At 40.1% G+C, this 18,253-nt stretch overlaps 1 protein-coding gene across 16 annotated transcripts in view; it reads left to right on the forward strand.

Moving 5' to 3' along the window:
* The window catches only part of LOC111159841 (ELAV like RNA binding protein 2), a 228,553-nt gene that overhangs the window by 91,610 nt on the left and 118,690 nt on the right, over positions 1–18,253 (forward strand). The window contains exon 1 of one of the 16 annotated variants that reach the window (XM_022522496.1): positions 3,692–3,783. The exons of the other annotated variants lie outside the window; for them this stretch is intronic. Within the exon in view, the coding sequence (XP_022378204.1) occupies positions 3,781–3,783 (3 nt within the window). The 5' untranslated portion in view covers positions 3,692–3,780. Of the gene's footprint in view, positions 1–3,691; positions 3,784–18,253 lie in introns of those variants that run through there. 16 annotated transcript variants of the gene reach the window in all.

Below are 18,253 nucleotides of genomic sequence, written 5' to 3' on the forward strand. Positions count from 1 at the left end.
CAGGCAGAGAGGCAGGCAGAGAGAGAGGAGGAAGCAGGCTCCCTGCCAAGCAGAGAGCCCGATGCGGGGCTTGATCCCAGGACCTGGGATCATGACCTGATCCAAAGGCAGAGGCTTTAACCCACTGAGCCACCCAGGCGCCCCACAGGAGAATATTTTTTAAGAGAATATAGCTTGATATGTTTCTAGCCTTGTATTTTGTATAAAGCAAAAGGTGACTCTTTTGTAACACGCAAAAGGTGCATTCCTATACACATCTTCCCCCTTCCCCTTTAATACCAGTGCTACCTGTCCAGAGGTTGGGCTACATTAAAATGTTTACTTGTAGGGGTGTCTGGGTAGGGCTCAGATGTTAAGCAGCTGCCTTTGGCTCAGGTCGTGATCCCAGGGTCCTCGGATCGAGCCCAGAGTTGGGCTCCTTGCTCAGCCGGGAGCCTACTTCTCCCTCTCTCTGCTCTCTCACTATCCCTCTCTGTGTCAAATAAATAAAATCTTTAAAAAAAAAAAATCTACTTCTGGTAAAGGTATTATTTTCTCGGAGTTATGGGTTAGGTTTTGAAGGCATCAATTTCATTGATACTCTTAAGTGTATATTTCCCCTTTGAGAGTTGCTGAATAGTTTTGAGTGATGACATACGGGTTTTCCTTGTAATAAATCTTCATACAGAGAAGGATGATTGCTTTGGGAAGGAGTGGGATAGGTAAAATAAGGTCCTCGGAATATATGGCAGGAAATTCAAACTAAACCGATTTGGAGGTTGCCTTAAAAATTGCAAGTAACTTTTTTTCTTTTTTTAAACTTGCACGTTTGTAGTACTTGTGTGTTGTTTCCATATCTGATTTCCACTCTCTTGGTTTGACTGAAAATGTATGGCAAGTAAGGTTTGACAGGCAAGAACCCCATTCCTACTTTTAGAGATTTATTTATTTGGAAAATGAGAGTTTTTCTTTATAAAGCTTATTTATTATGAGACAGTAAAATGATAGTTTTTGTTTTAACATGTTGAAGGTTTTGCTTTAGATAAGTTTTGAACTCATGAGTTGAGTATCTGTATATTTTTTCCTAGTCTAATCTAATGGTAATAGATTCATACCAGCCTTTTCCCTTGCTTTAAAAGGAGTTAGTCTCATAAAAAAGAAATTTACATTCTACATGACTAGCTTTTCTTTTGCTACAGAATTTTTGTTCTTGTAGGCTGTTCATTACTGGAGATGATTTTAACAATTTTAGTGTCTGTATTAATAGAAAGCCATAAAAATCCATATTTTCATAAATAACAAACGGATTATCCTTTTAGGATAGGTTTTTTATTTCATTTTGCTTTTAGTAAGCAGTGGTCAAACTCACTTCAAGCTTTAATAGACATTTTCTTGACTAGTTTTATTTCTTCGAGAGAAGAGGGATGCTTAACTCTCCTGTATCTTTGCTATGGAATTCCTGTAAAATTGACATTTCTTGTTAGTATTGAGTTTTGAAGAAAGCTGTGAGCCCTCTCTACCTAGAGAAATATACATACACCGAAATTGCCATACAGTTTTTACCATCTAGCCCTCAGGATTCAAGAGGCTTAAAATAAGGTTTCTGTTTGGGAAATAGGACCTCGAGTATTAGAGTTGTCCTCTATTCTGGTGAGGGCGGTGGGAAGCTCTTCGGCTCAGTGCTAGTCAGCTGTGGCCTTAGCAATGTGGGCTCTTCATCGAAGGCAAATTCTAAGCTTCCTTGTCTCCGCATAGTTTGTTTTAAAAAATCTATTCTGATTTTGTAAACAAATATTACACATGTAAGGTCTTGTGGTGAGCACAGTGCTGCCAGTTTAGCTACCGAGTTGTCTTGCCTCAGTAGGTTTTGTCACTTAAGTTGAAATTCTTAATTTAGCAGAGCCAGGTGGAATATGCTATAGGCTGGAAGCCTGAAGTTTCCGTTGTCTGGTCTAGGGCTCCATTACTCATGTCCTTGGTTTCTTAACCTTTTTGAGTATAAAAGGTTACCCTCCACATCTCAAGGACGAGGTGATGATGAGCATACTGAAGTATGAGATTTTTTGGCAGTAGATTGACAATGTTTACTGAATTGGAAAGGTGGTAATCAGTGGTTCCCACTGATTAGTTTTATATATTTGGCCTTCAGTGTGTTATTATTAACCATAATTTTAAGTGATTCTTTTTTTTTTTTTTTAAAGATTTTATTTATTTATTTGACAGAGAGAGAGAGAGAGGGAGAGAGAGCAAGCACAGGCAGACAGAATGGCAGGCAGAGGCAGAGGGAGAAGCAGGCTCCCTGATGAGCAAGGAGCCCAAAGTGGGACTCGATCCCAGGAGGCTGGGATCATGACCTGAGCCGGAGGCAGCTGCTTAACCAACTGAGCCACCCAGGCGTCCCAAGTGATTCTTTATAATGTATCATATAATGCATATTTCTGCCATGCAGAAAGAAGATCCCCATACTGCCGGGAGGTTTTGAGAGAATTGTGTCTTTGAGCATTTCGTTATGGAAATAGGTATAAATATATCTGTGATGATGGGATTTGGAAGGGAAGTTTAAAATGCATTTTTTTTTTCTGGAAAATATAAATAATGTTAAAAAATTACATGTGAAATTACGAGAATTTAGCCAGCTAACATTCCAGGAATATAAATGTCTCAATTTAAATATCCCATCTTTTTTTCAATGAGAAATCAGATTTTTAAATTTAAGCATTTAAATTAAAATAATCAGTCCGTATTTTTCTGATTTGAATTTTGTTTAATCTCTTATCAAGGGATCTATTCCTCTACATCACAAAATGGAGTTTACATAGAAACACATTTTCCCCTGCTTGTTTCAATACCCTCTTAACCACCCTAAGTGAAAAGTCATTGATGGATGCCCTGTCAAGTAAGTTATTGGAAATTGTTCACTTGTTCAGTTTTTAAAGGATGGTTAACACTTTTTTATTCTTTGGGCATCGTGTGTGTATCAGAAGTACATGAGGCATTTCTCAAAGCAAATAAATCACCACGTATTTGAAAATAAATTCAGTGAATTGGGTAAGGTTAGGAAAATATTCCTTGAACTGACTGTGCTTGATCTTGAGTTTACTCTGAGCTACTTTTGAAAGTCCGTTTTTAAAAATCTCCCTGATGCCGCTTCTCTGCTGGAGGCCCCTCTGGTGATGTGAGGATCCCCACCATTACTGCAGAGCTTGCTGGGCTGTTCTACGTATACAGAGTTTATTATAGAGTGAGGAAGTTTTTATAACCTATTCACAGGTAAGGTCTGTTTCCCAGTGAGTTTACTCAACGCTGCTTTCTTTCCCAGAGGTGCTACTTACTGGTTGCTGGCTTATTTTGTTTAAAACCCCTGGGGCCCTTTGTGGCCTATGGCTGTGAATGACTCATGGACTTTCCCCAAATACTAGGTCATCAGTGCTTTTGACTTTCATCATTCCCCACCATTGTCTCTGCAAGGAACCTGATCTACCCAAAGCCTTCCTCTCTTCTCTTTGACATGTCTGTGTAGCCCTCTGTCCCCTAGTCACCTGTCTGTGCTTTTGAGCCCTATGGTAGTTCTAACTCTAGCCTGGCAATTCTGGGTCAGGAGCAGACTAGTCACTTGTCTCTTTATTGTTTTCATTTGGCTTGTACCTTTCCATTGGCTCTCAAGCATTTTATTACAGTTTACTCATTGAAGAATAACTTCTGTGACCAAGTGAATTGATGCTATTAGAGGACAAAAAGGAGAAATGGGTATCCATGGACAGAGTTTCTTCCATCTGTCCCAAATGATGCCGGAGGTTGCATATGGTATGTATTTGTTTCATTTGGCCTAAGCCATACCCCCCCTCCCAAATAATTTTTTTGAAAGCAAGCAAGCATGTGTGCATGGTAGGGGCAGAGGGATAGGAGAGAATCTCCAGCTGACTCTGCGATGAGCATAGAGCCTGACATGGGTCTGATCCCACAACCCTGAGATCACGACCCCCGCCGAAACCAAGTCAGATGACCAAATGACTGAGCCACCCAGGTGCCACTGGCCTAAAACACATTTTTTTTTTTTTTTTTTAAAGTAGTAAACAACATGTATTGGAAAGGATATGGAGAAGGGGGAACCCTCCTACACTGTTGGTGGGAATGCAAGTTGGTGCAGCCACTTTGGAAAACAGTGTGGAAATTCCTTAAGAAATTAAATAGAGCTACCCTATGACCCTGCAATTGCACTACTGGGTATTTATCCCAAAGATACAGATGTAGTGAAAAGAAGGGCCATCTGTACCCCAGTGTTTGTAGCAGCAATGGCCACAGTCGCCAAACTGGAAAGAACACAGATGCCCTTCAACAGATGAATGGATAAAGATGTGGTCTTCTATGGAGTATTATGCCTCCATCAGGAAGGACGAATACCCAACTTTTGTATCAACATGGACGGGACTGGAGGAGATTATGCTGAGTGAAATAAGTCAAGCAGAGAGAGTCAATTATCATAGGTTTTCGCTTATTTGTGGAGCATAAGAAATAACATGGAGGACACAGGGAGATGGAGAGGAGAAGTGAGTTGGGGGATATTGGAGGGGGAGACGAACCATGAGAGACTGTGGACTCTAAGAAACAAACTGAGGGTTTTGGAGGGGAGGGGCATGGGGGTTGGGGGTTGGGTGAGCCTGGTGGTGGGTATTATGGAGGGCACGTATTGCATGGAGCACTGGGTGTGGTGCATAAACAATTCTGGGACACTGAAAAGAAATAAAAAATAAATAAAAATTAAAAAAAGGAGTTAAGTGTTGATTTAGGTGCTGGGAAGTATCATATAAAGATCTAGAACCATATTTAATGTCTCTTGAAAAGTTGGTAGGGTGGAGCAACACAGAGCCAATATTTGTCAACTGCATCCTTTATATGGAGTATGATTTGTTTCACTTGAGATTAAATTCCTACCTGGCCTTTTTGGATATTTGAGCTATGACTTTGTGACAGTTCCTAAGGCTATGGAAACTAAAAATTTTCTCAGATATAAAGACAAAGGCAGGAGTGCTTAAGATTTCATGTTCTTTTGATTGTGCTTGTAAATATTTGAATTATGTTAGACCACTCTGTATAAATTTAGATTTTGTAGTCTCCTTTACCTCATTTGGAGAAGTCTCCTTTAATCTCTGATCTAAAGAGATTTTCTCCTTCTTTTAGAAGATATACTTATAGTGGTTTATCTTACCCTTTCCCCCTCTTCCTGGGATTTTAGACCTGCCCCTACTGGGAGTGGGAATTTCTTCCCACTGGTCATCTGCTTGTATTTGTTCACATGCTTTGTGGTCAGCAGAAGTTGCTTGGGTGCTGTGAAAACTAATAGGATGTTATGAACTGTTTAAAAGAGGCCTGTGGCCCACCTGCTAACTGCATTGCTGATGGTGTCAGTTTAGAAAAGACATTTTTCCTTTAGATTGCTGTAAAAAAAAAAAAGAGCTGATATGAGAGGTTACCAGGTGTGAGGTTTATGTATGTTGTTTGTCTCTCCTCTTCCTCCTGTTATTTTTTTTTTTTTTTCAGCCTGCAGCCTTTTTTGCGCTTTTCTAGAAACAGCAGGACAGCTTCAGCAAAGGTTTCTCCCATGTGTGCAGTAGAGCAAGCTGACGCACCAGCAGAAGTAGAAAGAGGTTCCACATAATCATGTTTGGACCAGTGCTGTAATTTAATTTTTTTTAACTTTTTTTTTTTAAGCTTTTATTTCCTCATTTGACAGAGAGAGTGAGAGAGAGCACAAGGCGGGGCAGTGGGGAGAGAAAGGGAGCAGACTCCCTGCTGAGCAAGCAGGGAGCCTGGTGTGGAACTCCATCCCAGGACCCTGGAATCATGACTTGAGTTGAAGGCAGACGCCCAACCATCTGAGCCACCCAGGAGCCCCTATTTTTTTTTTTTTTTTTTTTTTTTAACAATAAGGAAGTTGGATATTCTTAATCTGCTCCTGAGCATAATAGCACAATTTGAATAGCAGAGAGCAACTTTGGTGTGTGTTAATGTCTAGTGAGATGAATGCAGATGAGTAAGTAGGTAGAAAATGTCAGTGTAGAGCCTTCCTTTTGGTGACTTGACACACTTATATTTCTAGTTAACTTTTTTTTTTTTAAGAAGATTTTATTCATTTGACAGAGAGAGACACAGTGAGAGAGGGAACACAAGCAGGGGGAGTGGGAGACGGGGAAGGATGCTCTTTGCCTGGCAGAGAGCCCAGTGCGGGGCTCGATCCCAGGATGGGATCATAACCTGAGCTGAAGGCAGATGCTTAACGACTGAGCCACCCAGGTGCCCCTCTAGTTTAACTTTTTGTTCAGACTGGCAAACATATGAAGATCTGTTTGATCAACCTGGCACTGATGTAGTGTGTGAGGACGGAACAATGCCGGTAAAGCCTTGTTCTCCTGGCAGCCACTTGAGGTAGGCCAGTCATAATGAGGAATTAGAATATGGCCCTCTATTGAACATCTTAGCAAAACCTTTCTGAATAGTAATAGGAGTGTAATGCTGGCAGTTTAAAAGTTGGTGCAGTCTCCAGCCCACCCACTTTTTTTCCCTCTATAATTGGGATGTGAGTAAAAGTATATGCTAATTTAAAAAACCTGATTCTGGATTAACTATGTATATAATTCTGAAAAAATTATAGGTATATTCTGAACTTTTTAAAAACATGTTCCTTTTTTTTTTTTTTTTAAAGATTTGATGTTTGGTGGGAGAGGGGGGAGAGTGTGCATGCACACCAGCAAGTGAGTGAGCATGGGCAGGGGGAGGGGCAAAGGAAGAGGGAGGAGCAGACTCCCCCCTGAAAACTGAGCGCAATTGGGGCTCAATCCCAGGAACCTGGAATCATGACCTGAGCTGAAGGCAGATGCTTAATTGACTGAGCCACCAGGCAATCCTCTGAACTTGTTTCTGAGAGGCACTTAAAAAGAACTCTTGGGGGGGCGCCTGGGTGGCTCAGTGGGTTAAAGCCTCTGCTTTCGGCTCAGGTCATGATCCCAGGGTCCTGGGATCGAGCCCCATGTCGGGCTGTCTGCTCAGCAGGGAGCCTGCTTCCCCCTCTCTCTCTGCCTGCCTCTCTGCCTACTTGTGATCTCTCTCTGTCAAATAAATAAATAAAATCTTTAAAAAAAAAAAAAAAAAGAACTCTTGGTACCAAGGCTACCAGTCCTCTTCCTTGATTATATGATTCTTTTAGATGAATATGTTACTTATTTTAATGCACCCTGGATCATCTGGTTGATGGGCTTCTAGGGTGTCTTCATTGTTGGTTTGGTTGAGGAATTGAGAATTGAAAAAAGAGTTTTATCTCCCTAAAGGTTGAAAATCATTGTGATGGAGCTACTTCTGTACCTTAAGAAAGGCTTTGTTATAGGTGGGCTGTGATTAACTTGGCATATAGATCTTACCCAAATTCATTTAAAGTTTTTTTTTTTTTTTTTTTTTAGTTAAAGGATTTTTTTTTTTTTAAAGATTTTATTTATTTATTTATTTGACAGAGATCACAAGTAGGCAGAGAGGCAGGCAGAGAGAGAGGAGGAAGCAGGCTCCCTGCCGAGCAGAGAGCCTGATGCGGGCCTTGATCCAGGACCCTGAGATCATGACCTGAGCTGAAGGCAGAGGCTCAACCCACTGAGCCACCCAGGCGCCCTAGTTAAAGGATTTTAAAAAGTTTTCAAGTTTTTTGTATTGGGACTGTGCTCAGAAGCCAGGAAGATTGTATAGTGTTTATTATTTTGTCACACATTATTACTAAGTGCTGGATACTGAGAGAGCTCTAGAGAAGGTTTATAAAGCATCCTTGTTCTCATATTTGGTCTATTTGCTTAAGGAGATGAGATAGAAAACAGTTTAAAAGATTGCCTCCCCTCCCCCACCCTGCAGTTTAAAAGTGTTTGAGGGACTGAGAAAAGGAACCCATCTCTGTAGTCTGGGCTTTAGGGATATGGCCAGGTTGCTGCTTATTGCTTTGGGGACAGGAAGTGTGTAGCTTTTCTTGGTCTGTTTTGTTTGTATATTTATTTACTTAGTTTTGGGGTCTCCCTCTTCGCACTTCTTCCCATGTCAGTTTTGTTTCTTTTGATTCTCTTTTGTGGTATGACTATTTCCTGGTTTGCCAGGAGTCCAGTCACTGGTGAAGAATGTTTATGCACGGCAGAACCTGCCAAGTTTTAAGTTGTGACTGGACAGAGATGCTGCTGTGACTGTCTTAATTCTGCTGTTGTCCCAGAGGAACAATCCCAGACAATTTGCCAGTGTGTTGGGCGGGGGCACCAAAGAGCTGCCTGCCTTTCGGTGCTGACCTATTAGGACAGAAAAACAGTAATTTGAAGGTGGTGCACCACCCAAAATGATGGAACCAGGAGATGAGAGCATTTCCTCCAGTAATAGTGATGGTGCCCAACATATCTGTTCTTCCAGAACAGCTCCCTGGGGATATTCAGTTTATTTATTATTTTTAAAAATTTTTAAAAAGATTATTTATTTATTTGACAGAGATCACAAGTAGACAGAGAGATAGGCAGAGAGAGAGGAGGAAGCAGCATCCCTGCTGAGCAGAGAGCCCGATGCAGGGCTTGATCCCAGAACCCTGGGATCATGACCTGAGCTGAAGGCAGAGGCTTTAACTCACTGAGCCACCCAGGCGCCCCAGATATTCAGTTTATAGATAAGGAAAAGGAGACTCAGAAGTTAGGTGGTTTGCCTAGGGATTCCACCTCCCCAGTGGGGAAGTAGGACCTAGGTCTGTGACTCTTAGTTCAGTACCTTTTCCATGAACTCCCAAAATGTTTTTTTCTACCTTTCGGAGTTTTGCTGGTTGTAGTTTAAGATGCCCGTGGCCAGAGAGTCAGATCCAAGAGGCAGCTCAGCGACTGTTTCTCATCTCTAAGCTTTTTTGTGTTTAGTTCCTCAGTGGTGGAGCTGTTATTACCGTTTTTTTGTTTTAAAAGCTTCATTCTGGTCCCTGTAGCACTTGCAGTAAAATGCTTACTACTTGTGTCCTCAGAGCTAGGATTCTGACCTTGCATTATTTCAGGTCCATGGCTAGGTGACTTTTGGAAGGATTCCATCACAGGCTGCTGTCTTCCTGATGCCAGCTGGCAGTCTTGACTTGGAGGATTACTTTTTGGAGGCATATGAAGTATGGATTGGTTATTTTCTATAAGCAAGGGAATGAAGACACTGTCTCCAGCTTATTTTTGGATTTTGCTAAAATCAGGAAAAAAGATTGAAATACTGTATGTTCTATTCCCAGTGAAAGTGACATTCATTTAACCCTGGCTCACTGTAGTAGAGAATCTATAGGGGCTATTCCTTAAACTTGTTAAGTTTCTGAAACTAGTATTTTCCAGATCTGGTGGGCTTTTCAAAACACCACTATTTTTGTTCTCAGAAAAAGAGTTGCAGGCCAGGTGTTCAATAGGATGTATGATGTCCAAACCTAAATCAAGAAAATATCCACCCATTAAAGATTGTTCTTGATTCTCCTTGTTTCTCCAATTTAACTGTCAGAAAAATTGGCTGGAGGGAGGATGGGGAAGAGTATATGTTCAAGATAATTCTGGTTGTCTTCCCAAGAAAAGGGATTTTTTTTTTTTTTTTAAGTTTTACTTTATCTCTTTCATTATGTGTGTTACTTGTTTGTAGTAGGAACTTAGGAAACATTTGTTTAATTCACTTGAATTCAAAGTTTGGAATAGAGAAGATAATTTACAATAGAAGTAACTTACTGTCATTTGAGAAAATTTTATATGAATCTCTAGGTAAGCCACAAATAATAGGTGATCTTATTAAAATTTTAATTACTACAGGAAAATACTAGTAAAAACTTGGCTTTAACAAAAGCCATATTTCTTCAAGTCTTAGATGTAAAATTTTTTACGTTGTTTTTGAGTCTCATAAATATGTCTGCTTAATGTAGTGATTATTTCTCTCAAAGCTGTGAGGTTAGTGGTACATCTTTCTACGATGTCTTAGAATTGAGAAGCTGAAGTAAGCACCACGTGAACATGTTCTTTGGTGTCTTATTCCCTGTGTGTATTTTACTCCTTGTAGATTATAAGTATCTGTGTTCTGTGAAGCTGGTGTAGGCTTAAAACAATAAAATAATCAAATTGTCTCTACAATCAGGTGTCTCTGGTAGAAAATTGGCTTAATAGGCAGTAGACACAGCAAAGAGTAGAAAGTGCAGTCCTGCCAAGGATGTTCTTTACTGCTATAATTTACGGCATCACAAGATGAAACAAACTAGGACAGGTCTTGAGAATTCAAAGCCGAATAGCTTTTTCACATCATTTTAACTTATAGGACACTACAGTCTTAACCTATGACTTTGATGAATATGTACCACTTCTTTTAATTTTTTTTTTTTTTTGTTTTTCTCTTAAGTTGGCCTAGACTACCAAAGATTTTGACTAAAATGTTTTCTATAGTTGCCCAGTTCTCTAAGAAATTCAGAAACATATAGAGATCCAGGGGCTTGTTGTCAAGTCCTGGGTGTCCTATTTTATTTGTTTTCCCTAAGGAGTTTTGAGGTGATTTTCTCCATAGGAGTTTTTCATCATCCTTTCTTTCTCTTCTCCATTCTCTACAATTGTTTCCTGTGCTACTGTCTTAAATGAAGCAAATTTGGTGATGGCTTATTAAATAGCCCATGAATATTTGAGAATGTTCACTATATATTTTTTGGCAAAATCTAGTTTTTATTAGTGGCTTCTTAAATCTTGAAACTTTTCTCTAGACCTGCACTTTTATAGAGTTTACATTTTTGTAATTGTATTTTGCCTAGCCTCCTGATCTTAAAGGTATTTTGCTGTTTTCAGTTGCTTACCCATTCACTTTTTTGAATGTTGATCAACCTTTTCTACCCTGCAGTAGTTTAAAAACAATTATTTTTCCAGCCTCCATATATGAACATGTATTGGTTTCTATGGAAAAGTTCATTTATTTAGTGTTTGTATACATACTGTTCATCACCCACTCTTACATATTGAGTTATGGTGGTGAAGATGATATAGTCCTTGCTGACATGAAACTTAGCGTTTATTCAAGGGGACACATGTTAAAGTTCTAGAAGTTATTGTTTGTAACTCTGATTTGTTCTATGAAGGAAAAGTCTCTGGGGGCTCCTAACTTGGTGCGAAGCGGTCAGGGAAGTTCATTTTTCATTTTATCTTTCCTCCTGTCTACCCTCTCCTTGTGTTACACAAAGGTAGAGTTCTTAGTTCTTAATTTTATAGGCATTAGTATATTAGAAAAGGTTTTTAAAGTTGAATCCTCTTTTCCCTGATAGATTCATGGTGAACTTTGGATCCTGAATCTGAACCCTTCTGCCTCACTTGTATTCCACTATAGATCTGGCAATTTTTTTTTTTTTTAACAGCTGAGAAACAAATTTTAATGTTCTCTTTAGAACAATAGTAATTAGGCAGCTTTCACACCAAAAACTATACCAGGAATGCCAGCTCCAGCAGTGAGGTCTGCATCATCTCCATCCTTTATTCTCTTCACTCATGGCTTTGAAAAAAATGCTCTCTGATTTTTGAAGTATAATTTATCAGGTTTTTTTTTTTGTGTGTGTGTGGTGTTTTTCCAGTATATTGATTGAGGTGGTAAAAACTAGAGAAGAATGTCTCTTAAGCTTTTTGCTTGCCTTAAAGTACTATACCAATTCAAAATTCTAGCTTGTCATTGATTTGTTCAGTTAGTTTATGAATAAACTTTTATAGAATCCTTCTCTGCCAGATCTTGAACCTCCCCCCCAATTCTTCATAATACTGTGCTCCTCCCTGTATTCATTTATATTTAAACGAGAAACAAATACCATAATAATTTGGAATTGTCTTTAAAACATTTGTTGGGGGGCGCCTGGGTGGCTCAGTGGGTTAAGCCGCTGCCTTCAGCTCAGGTCATGATCTCGGAGTCCTGGGATCGAGCCCCGCATCGGGCTCTCTGCTCTCTAGGGGAGCCTGCTTCCTCCTCTCTCTCTGCCTGCCTCTCTGCCTGCTTGTGATCTCTCTGTCAAATAAATAAATAAAATCTTAAAAAAAAAAAAATAAAACATTTGTTGGGGTGACAGAGGCTTAGGCAGTTGTCTTTAAGGTTTTTACAAAGAAATTTATTGAAAAACACTTTTGGAAATGACCCGAGTGGCTTTTGGGCAGTCCCTTAATCCTAAAGGGCTCTGTATATTTATAAGAGATTGGTAGAGTCTGGGAGATTTCTCTAAATCCTCACAAAAAGACAAGGAAGGAAAAAGAGAAAATGAAGAGGAAGTAGATTGTCCATGTGTCTCAGTTTCCTCATCCACACACAGATGATCAGAACAGTACAGTGAATTTATGACATGGTATTATAAAATAGTATCTTACATGCTTATTACCCTTATAAGAATATATTTTTAACTCCTTAGTCCTCAGAGGTGGACTCTGATGGCTAAAACAACTGTTTCTGCTTTACTATTATGTGGTTTTTTTGGAAGGCAATTGAAACTTTGAATCCCTGGTAGTTGGTATCTTAAAGAATTCAGTGATTTGGCTCCTACAACTTTTTTTCTTGTTGAATCTTATTTCATCAAAGCTTTTAGATTTTAGTCCCTTCTGTAGAACGAAGCCGTTGAAAATACACAGTAGCCTCCATTCTTGACTGAGGGAACTTGGGAGAGAAGTAAAACTAATTTTAGTTTGGGAGAGGAGAATTCAAATACTTTTTCTGGCATTATTCCGAGAGAGTTAAGGGAAGGGGTTTGGGGTGAGAACTCCCCCACTGCCTGGTCTGTTCTTAATGGCTCCTTCAATTAGTTTACACACACACGCACCAAGTTTGTACTTTTAGGATACTTCTTAAATGTTTTCAAGTACATTGGCAGTTCCTTGATGTCAGTGATCCTGTCTTGCAGCTGTATTCCTTGGCTGTAGTAGGTCCTATTTTATTAATATCAAAATTAAAATTATGGAATTACACATGCTCAAGGTAAACACTGTATATGAGATTGTGTGTGTTTTAAAGATTTTATTTGACAGAGAGAGAGAGAGAGAGATAGCAAGAGAAGGAACACAAGCAGGCTTCCCACTGATCAGGGCGCCCAATGCGGGGGCTCGATTGCAGGACCCTGGGATCATGACCTGAGCTGAAGGCAGATGCTTAATGACTGAGCCACCCAGGTGCCCTGTGTGTGTGTGTTTTAATGGTATACTCTGCCTAGGTACCCTGACTTCTGTGAAGGTGCCATGTATAATATAAATACTTTACCACCTGGAATTAATAAAAATTTTTAATGTTTAAACTGAGTGTTTTGATGTTTTTAAGTGAATATTATATATTACTATATAATAGCAATTAAGAGCTAGATAATAGATAATTATTATTTTAAGGTGACTTCTGTATTAACAGTGCTGTTCCTCTTCATCCATCCCCAGGATTAATTAAGATTTCGCTGTGTCTAGGGCGCCTGGGTGGCTCAGTGGGTTAAGCCGCTGCCTTTGGCTCAGGTCATGATCTCAGGGTCCTGGGATCGAGTCCCGCATCGGGCTCTCTGCTCAGCAGGGAGCCTGCTTCTCTCTCTCTCTCTCTCTGCCTGCCTCTCTGTCTACTTGTGATCTCTCTCTGTCAAATAAATAAAATCTTTAAAAAAAAAAAAAAAAAAGATTTCGCTGTGTCTATTTTCAGTCTCCTAGCTGGTGACTTTAACAATTTCCTTGGACCACACAGGGAAAGGTCTGGGGTGATGCTCTTTAACCATTCTGACGAGGTGGAGATTGTGCCTTCCACATGTATTTATGACCTGTTTTATACAGCTTCAAAGCATGCTATATTAAAAAGCTATCACTGGGGGCGCCTGGGTGGCTCAGTGGGTTAAAGACTCTGCCTTTGGCTCAGGTCATGGTCCCAGGATTCTGGGATCGAGCCCCACATCGGGCTCTCTGCTCAGCAGGGAGCCTGCTTCCACCTCTCTCTCTCTGCCTGCCCCTCTGCCTGCTTGTGATCTCTGTCTGTCAAAATAAATAAATAAAATCTTAAAAAAAATTGCTATGCTCAAGTTCTCTCTTTAAAAAGAAAAAAAAAAAGCTATCACTGCTTCAGGACTGGACTGAGAGGCTGTGTTTGCCAGGATTAAGGAGGGCAGGCCCTAGGGATGACCACTGGGCCAATCATTTAAGAGTGTGAAACTTCCTCTGGCTCTTGGAACAGTGGCTGCTTTCTGCTCAGCACTGAGTCTTTCTGGAAGCAGACGTAGAAGTGGAGTGTAAGGTGGATGCTCTCATGGTGGAAGGCTAACCACACAGGAAGGGTTATTGCCCTGGATACTCCTGTGGTACACCCTGGCCCCCACTCACAGGCACACCAGCCCCAGGGTACTGCAGCAGCTCCATCTGGTATGCTTTGACATAGAACTGTTTGTTCTAAAGCAACTCATTTTAAAGCTGCATTATGTTAAATAGGCCGCCCTTCGTTGAAGGCCTTGGTGTGTGTTGGCAGTTTATCAGCAGCAGGGTTATGAACCTGTCACTTCTTGCTAATGAAGGCTTTTATTTAGCTTAGCAAATCCTATCTTCTGTTATCATCCATTTTTTTCAGATGGTAAACTTGAAAGGCATGTTTGTGGCTTTTTTATTAATTAGTAGCCATCAGGTTGCTTTGGTCCTTGCTTGTGATAGCCATTTTGCTATGTTTCTTCTATTGAGACGCCCTTGCCCTAAACTAGGAAAACCCTCAAATGATTAGAGTAATCCTTTTTTTGTTTGTTTGTTGTTTTTGGAATGGTTTTTTCTTTCCTCTCAGGTAGCCATTTCCTCCAGTTTCCATTTCAGTTCCATTTTTAAATTCCTAGCAGGGGTTTCATCAGAGCTTTCCTAGTGCGCGGCAGTTAGACTTCCCAGCACTTGTTTGTTTAGTTCTGGGCAGCACAAGAGAAAAGGATTTTGTATTTTTGGTATTTTTTTTTTTTTTTTTTAGATTTTATTTCTTTATTTGCCAGAGAGAGCGAGTGAGCACAGGCAGGCCGAGTGGCAGCAGAGGCAGAGGGAAAAGCAGGCTCCCCGCCAAGCAAGGAGACAGATGCGGGACTCGATCCCAGGACGCTGGGATCATGACCTGAGCCAAAGGCAGCTGCTTAACCAACTGAGCCACCCAGGCGTCCCTTGTCTTGGTATTTAATGTGTGTTTCTTATATATAGCAAATTCAAGGGTACCAGAGAATGTTAGAGCTGGAGGGGCCCTTACGCACCATACCAATCCATACCCTGATTTTGTACAGTTGGGGCTAATGCTTAAGGTGTGTTGCTTAATATCTTAGGAATAGTTGACAGTGGTTGGAGGCTCTGGACCCATGGCTGATTCTTGGCTTTTCTTTCCTTCTCCCAATCCCTTTTCCTCTACACTGCTGCATTTTTTCGGTTTCATTTTTAAAATGCAGGCGATGACTTAGAGGGATTACAAATTGATAAATTTTTAGAGGGCTTTTGGGCAGCAATTAGTATAATTAACAATGCAAATAGACTGTGAGCCAGCAATTGCTATCTTTAAATTTATATTTTTGCTCTCTTGTATAAGTTATTTGTTGCAAGCATTGTTTGAAATCACAAAACCCTGGAATGTTTATCAGTAGGGGATTGGTTAAATTAAAACAATTGGTTAATTAAATAACAGGTCTCTGTTACAGTCATCTATAAAGAAAGAATTCTCTGTGTGCTGATATTTAAGTATAACAAGCAAGGTGCAAAGAAAGGTCTATCACTGTGTATGTATTAGGGTATTTGCTTTCCTCATCTGTATTGGTATACATTTGTCTTCATTTTGATAGTGTTCAGAGTGCTAATGAAACTCTTAATCTCTGGGGTGTGGGTTGGAAGAATTAAAGACTTCTATCTTTCATTTTATATGGTTTAGCAGTTATGATCTTTTTGCATCAGCCATATATTTTTTAATTTGGAAAAAATATTATTGACACATAATTACTAATTCAAGAGATAACCCCCCTTGTATTTTTCAGAGCATTTTAATAAATTTTTAACATCTGCTTCTAAACTATTCAGTAGTGTTTGGTGCTTATATTGTGCCAGGACTCTGGGAGTTCAGAAATAGGAGGATATGGATGCTGTCGCCAGTTGTTTAAGTCTGGCTGACAGCCCACAGGCAGGACATGTGACGTGCTGAGTATGGGAGTTTGGGTTTCGTGAGGGCTGCTGCCATAGTTGGGAAGGTAGATAAATGTGAGTGGCACTTGAAGGGAGATTTTATATAGGACAGGGAGACTTTTTTCCTAGGTGAAGAAGGGGGGGATTACCATGATGTACTCCTAGCATATTGAGAAAATCTTTTTTTGACTGTTGGAGGATGGTTGGGTTTTCTAGAGGGTCCTGAAACCCAGGCCAAAATGTTTCCATTTGTATGGTGAAGGGCATTATGAGACTTTCCTAGTAAGGGGTGGTAGAGAGAAGCCTTGAGAGAAATCAGACTGGGGACAATTTTGTAGGATTGACTTGGTGTGAGGAAAGCTGAAGTAAAGGACAGGGGCTGACAGGGCAGAAGCCGGAGGAAAACAGAAGATGGTTTTCTGCCTATTATGGAATTGACCAAATGAAAAACCACTTCTTGGCATCCTGGGTACTCTTTTTAGGAGATCTTTGTAGCATTCAGAAGCACTTTCTAAACCAATCTAAGAAGGCAACACTTAACATCATTTATGCTGCTTTATAAAGTGTCTTTCCTGGGAACTGAAATAGAAAGGTAAATTGATGGCTTTCATATTGTGGGGTTTTTTGTTTTGTTTTGTTTTTTATTTGACAGAGAGATCACAAGTAGGCAGAGAGGCAGGCAGAGAGAGAGGAAGAAGCAGGCTCCCTGCTGAGCAGAGAGCCTGATGTGGGGCTTGATCCCAGGACCCTGAGATCATGACCTGAGCTGAAGGCAGAGGCTTAACCCACTGAGCCACCCAGGTGCCCCTCATATTATGGGTTTATAAAAATTTCCTATCAAATGCAGTTGACGTGATTAAAAAGTACTGGGCCCAAGAAGTAGTTTACATCGTCCTGGGGCCAGAGGAACATCCCTTTGAAGGTGGGAAGAGGAATAGGAAGCTTTTCTGGAGTTCATCCCTATGTGCTAAAGGAATTCACTATAAATTCCTTTAAAAAAAAAAAAAAAAAGCTTACTTAGCAGTGAGTTAGACCAGTGTTTCTCAGAGTTTCTGGTCTTATTACTCCTTTTACAGACTAAATTATTGAGAACTCAAAAGACTTTTTGTTTGTTTAGGTTGTATCTGTCAATATTTGTTAGAAATTAAGTTGAGAAGTTTTAAAACTATCTTTTAGTTATAAACCTGCCACATATTAACAAAAATAACCTTTTAAAGGGATGCCCAGATGGTGTACTCATTTGAACATCCGACTCTTGGTTTTGGCTCGGATCTGATCTCTGTTATGGGATCAAACCCTCTACTGGGCTGCATGCTTCACATGGAGTCCGCTTCTGATACTTTCTCTCCCTGTTCTTCCGCACTCACTCTCTCTCTCTCTCTCAAATAAATAAATCTTCAAATAATGTTTTAAAGATGAAGTATATAGATATATATATATATATATATATTTTTTTTTTTTTTTTTTTTCTAAAAGAAAAATAGTGATAAGAGTAGCATGGTTTTACATTCTTTGGTCTCTTTAATGTGTGGCTTAATAGAGGTGAGCTGTATTGTCATATTGTACCAGACTGAATAAGGAGCAGATGCCATACATCCTATAACTTTTGGAAATGAGAGAATGAATAAGAAAAAGGTACTGTTGGGGTGCCTGAGGGGCTCAGTGGGTTGAGCCTCTGCCTTTGGCTCAGGTCATGATTTCAGGGTCCTGGGATGGAGCCCCACATCGGGCTCTTTGCTCAGCGGGGATCCTGCTCCCCCCCCCCCCCCCCCCCCCCCCGCCCCCCTCAGATTTTTCAAAAAAAAAAAAAAAAATATTAAAAAAAAAAAAAAAAAAAAGAAAAAGGTACTGTTTTTCCCAGACCACAATTTGAGAACCACTGGGTTGTATTAATGACCTGCCTGGAAGAATAGGGCAAGGCTCATTTGAGCCCTAAAAGACAATTTAGAATCTGTATTATAGGGAGGAAGTAGACAGTCATCTTTCCAGGGGAAGTGTAAATTTAAGAATAAAGGCATGGAATCTCAGAATAATTTGAGATTTTGCTTGGATCGAAGACCTCAGTGTTGTGAAGTTTTAAAAACTTGGTCCAAGTCTTAGTTCTTATTTTCCTTATCTAAAAATTGAAGGCATGG

This window comes from Enhydra lutris, unplaced genomic scaffold, assembly GCF_002288905.1.
Source record: "Enhydra lutris kenyoni isolate GAN:26980312 unplaced genomic scaffold, ASM228890v2 scaffoldscaffold70, whole genome shotgun sequence".
NCBI classification, from domain to species: domain Eukaryota; kingdom Metazoa; phylum Chordata; class Mammalia; order Carnivora; family Mustelidae; genus Enhydra; species Enhydra lutris.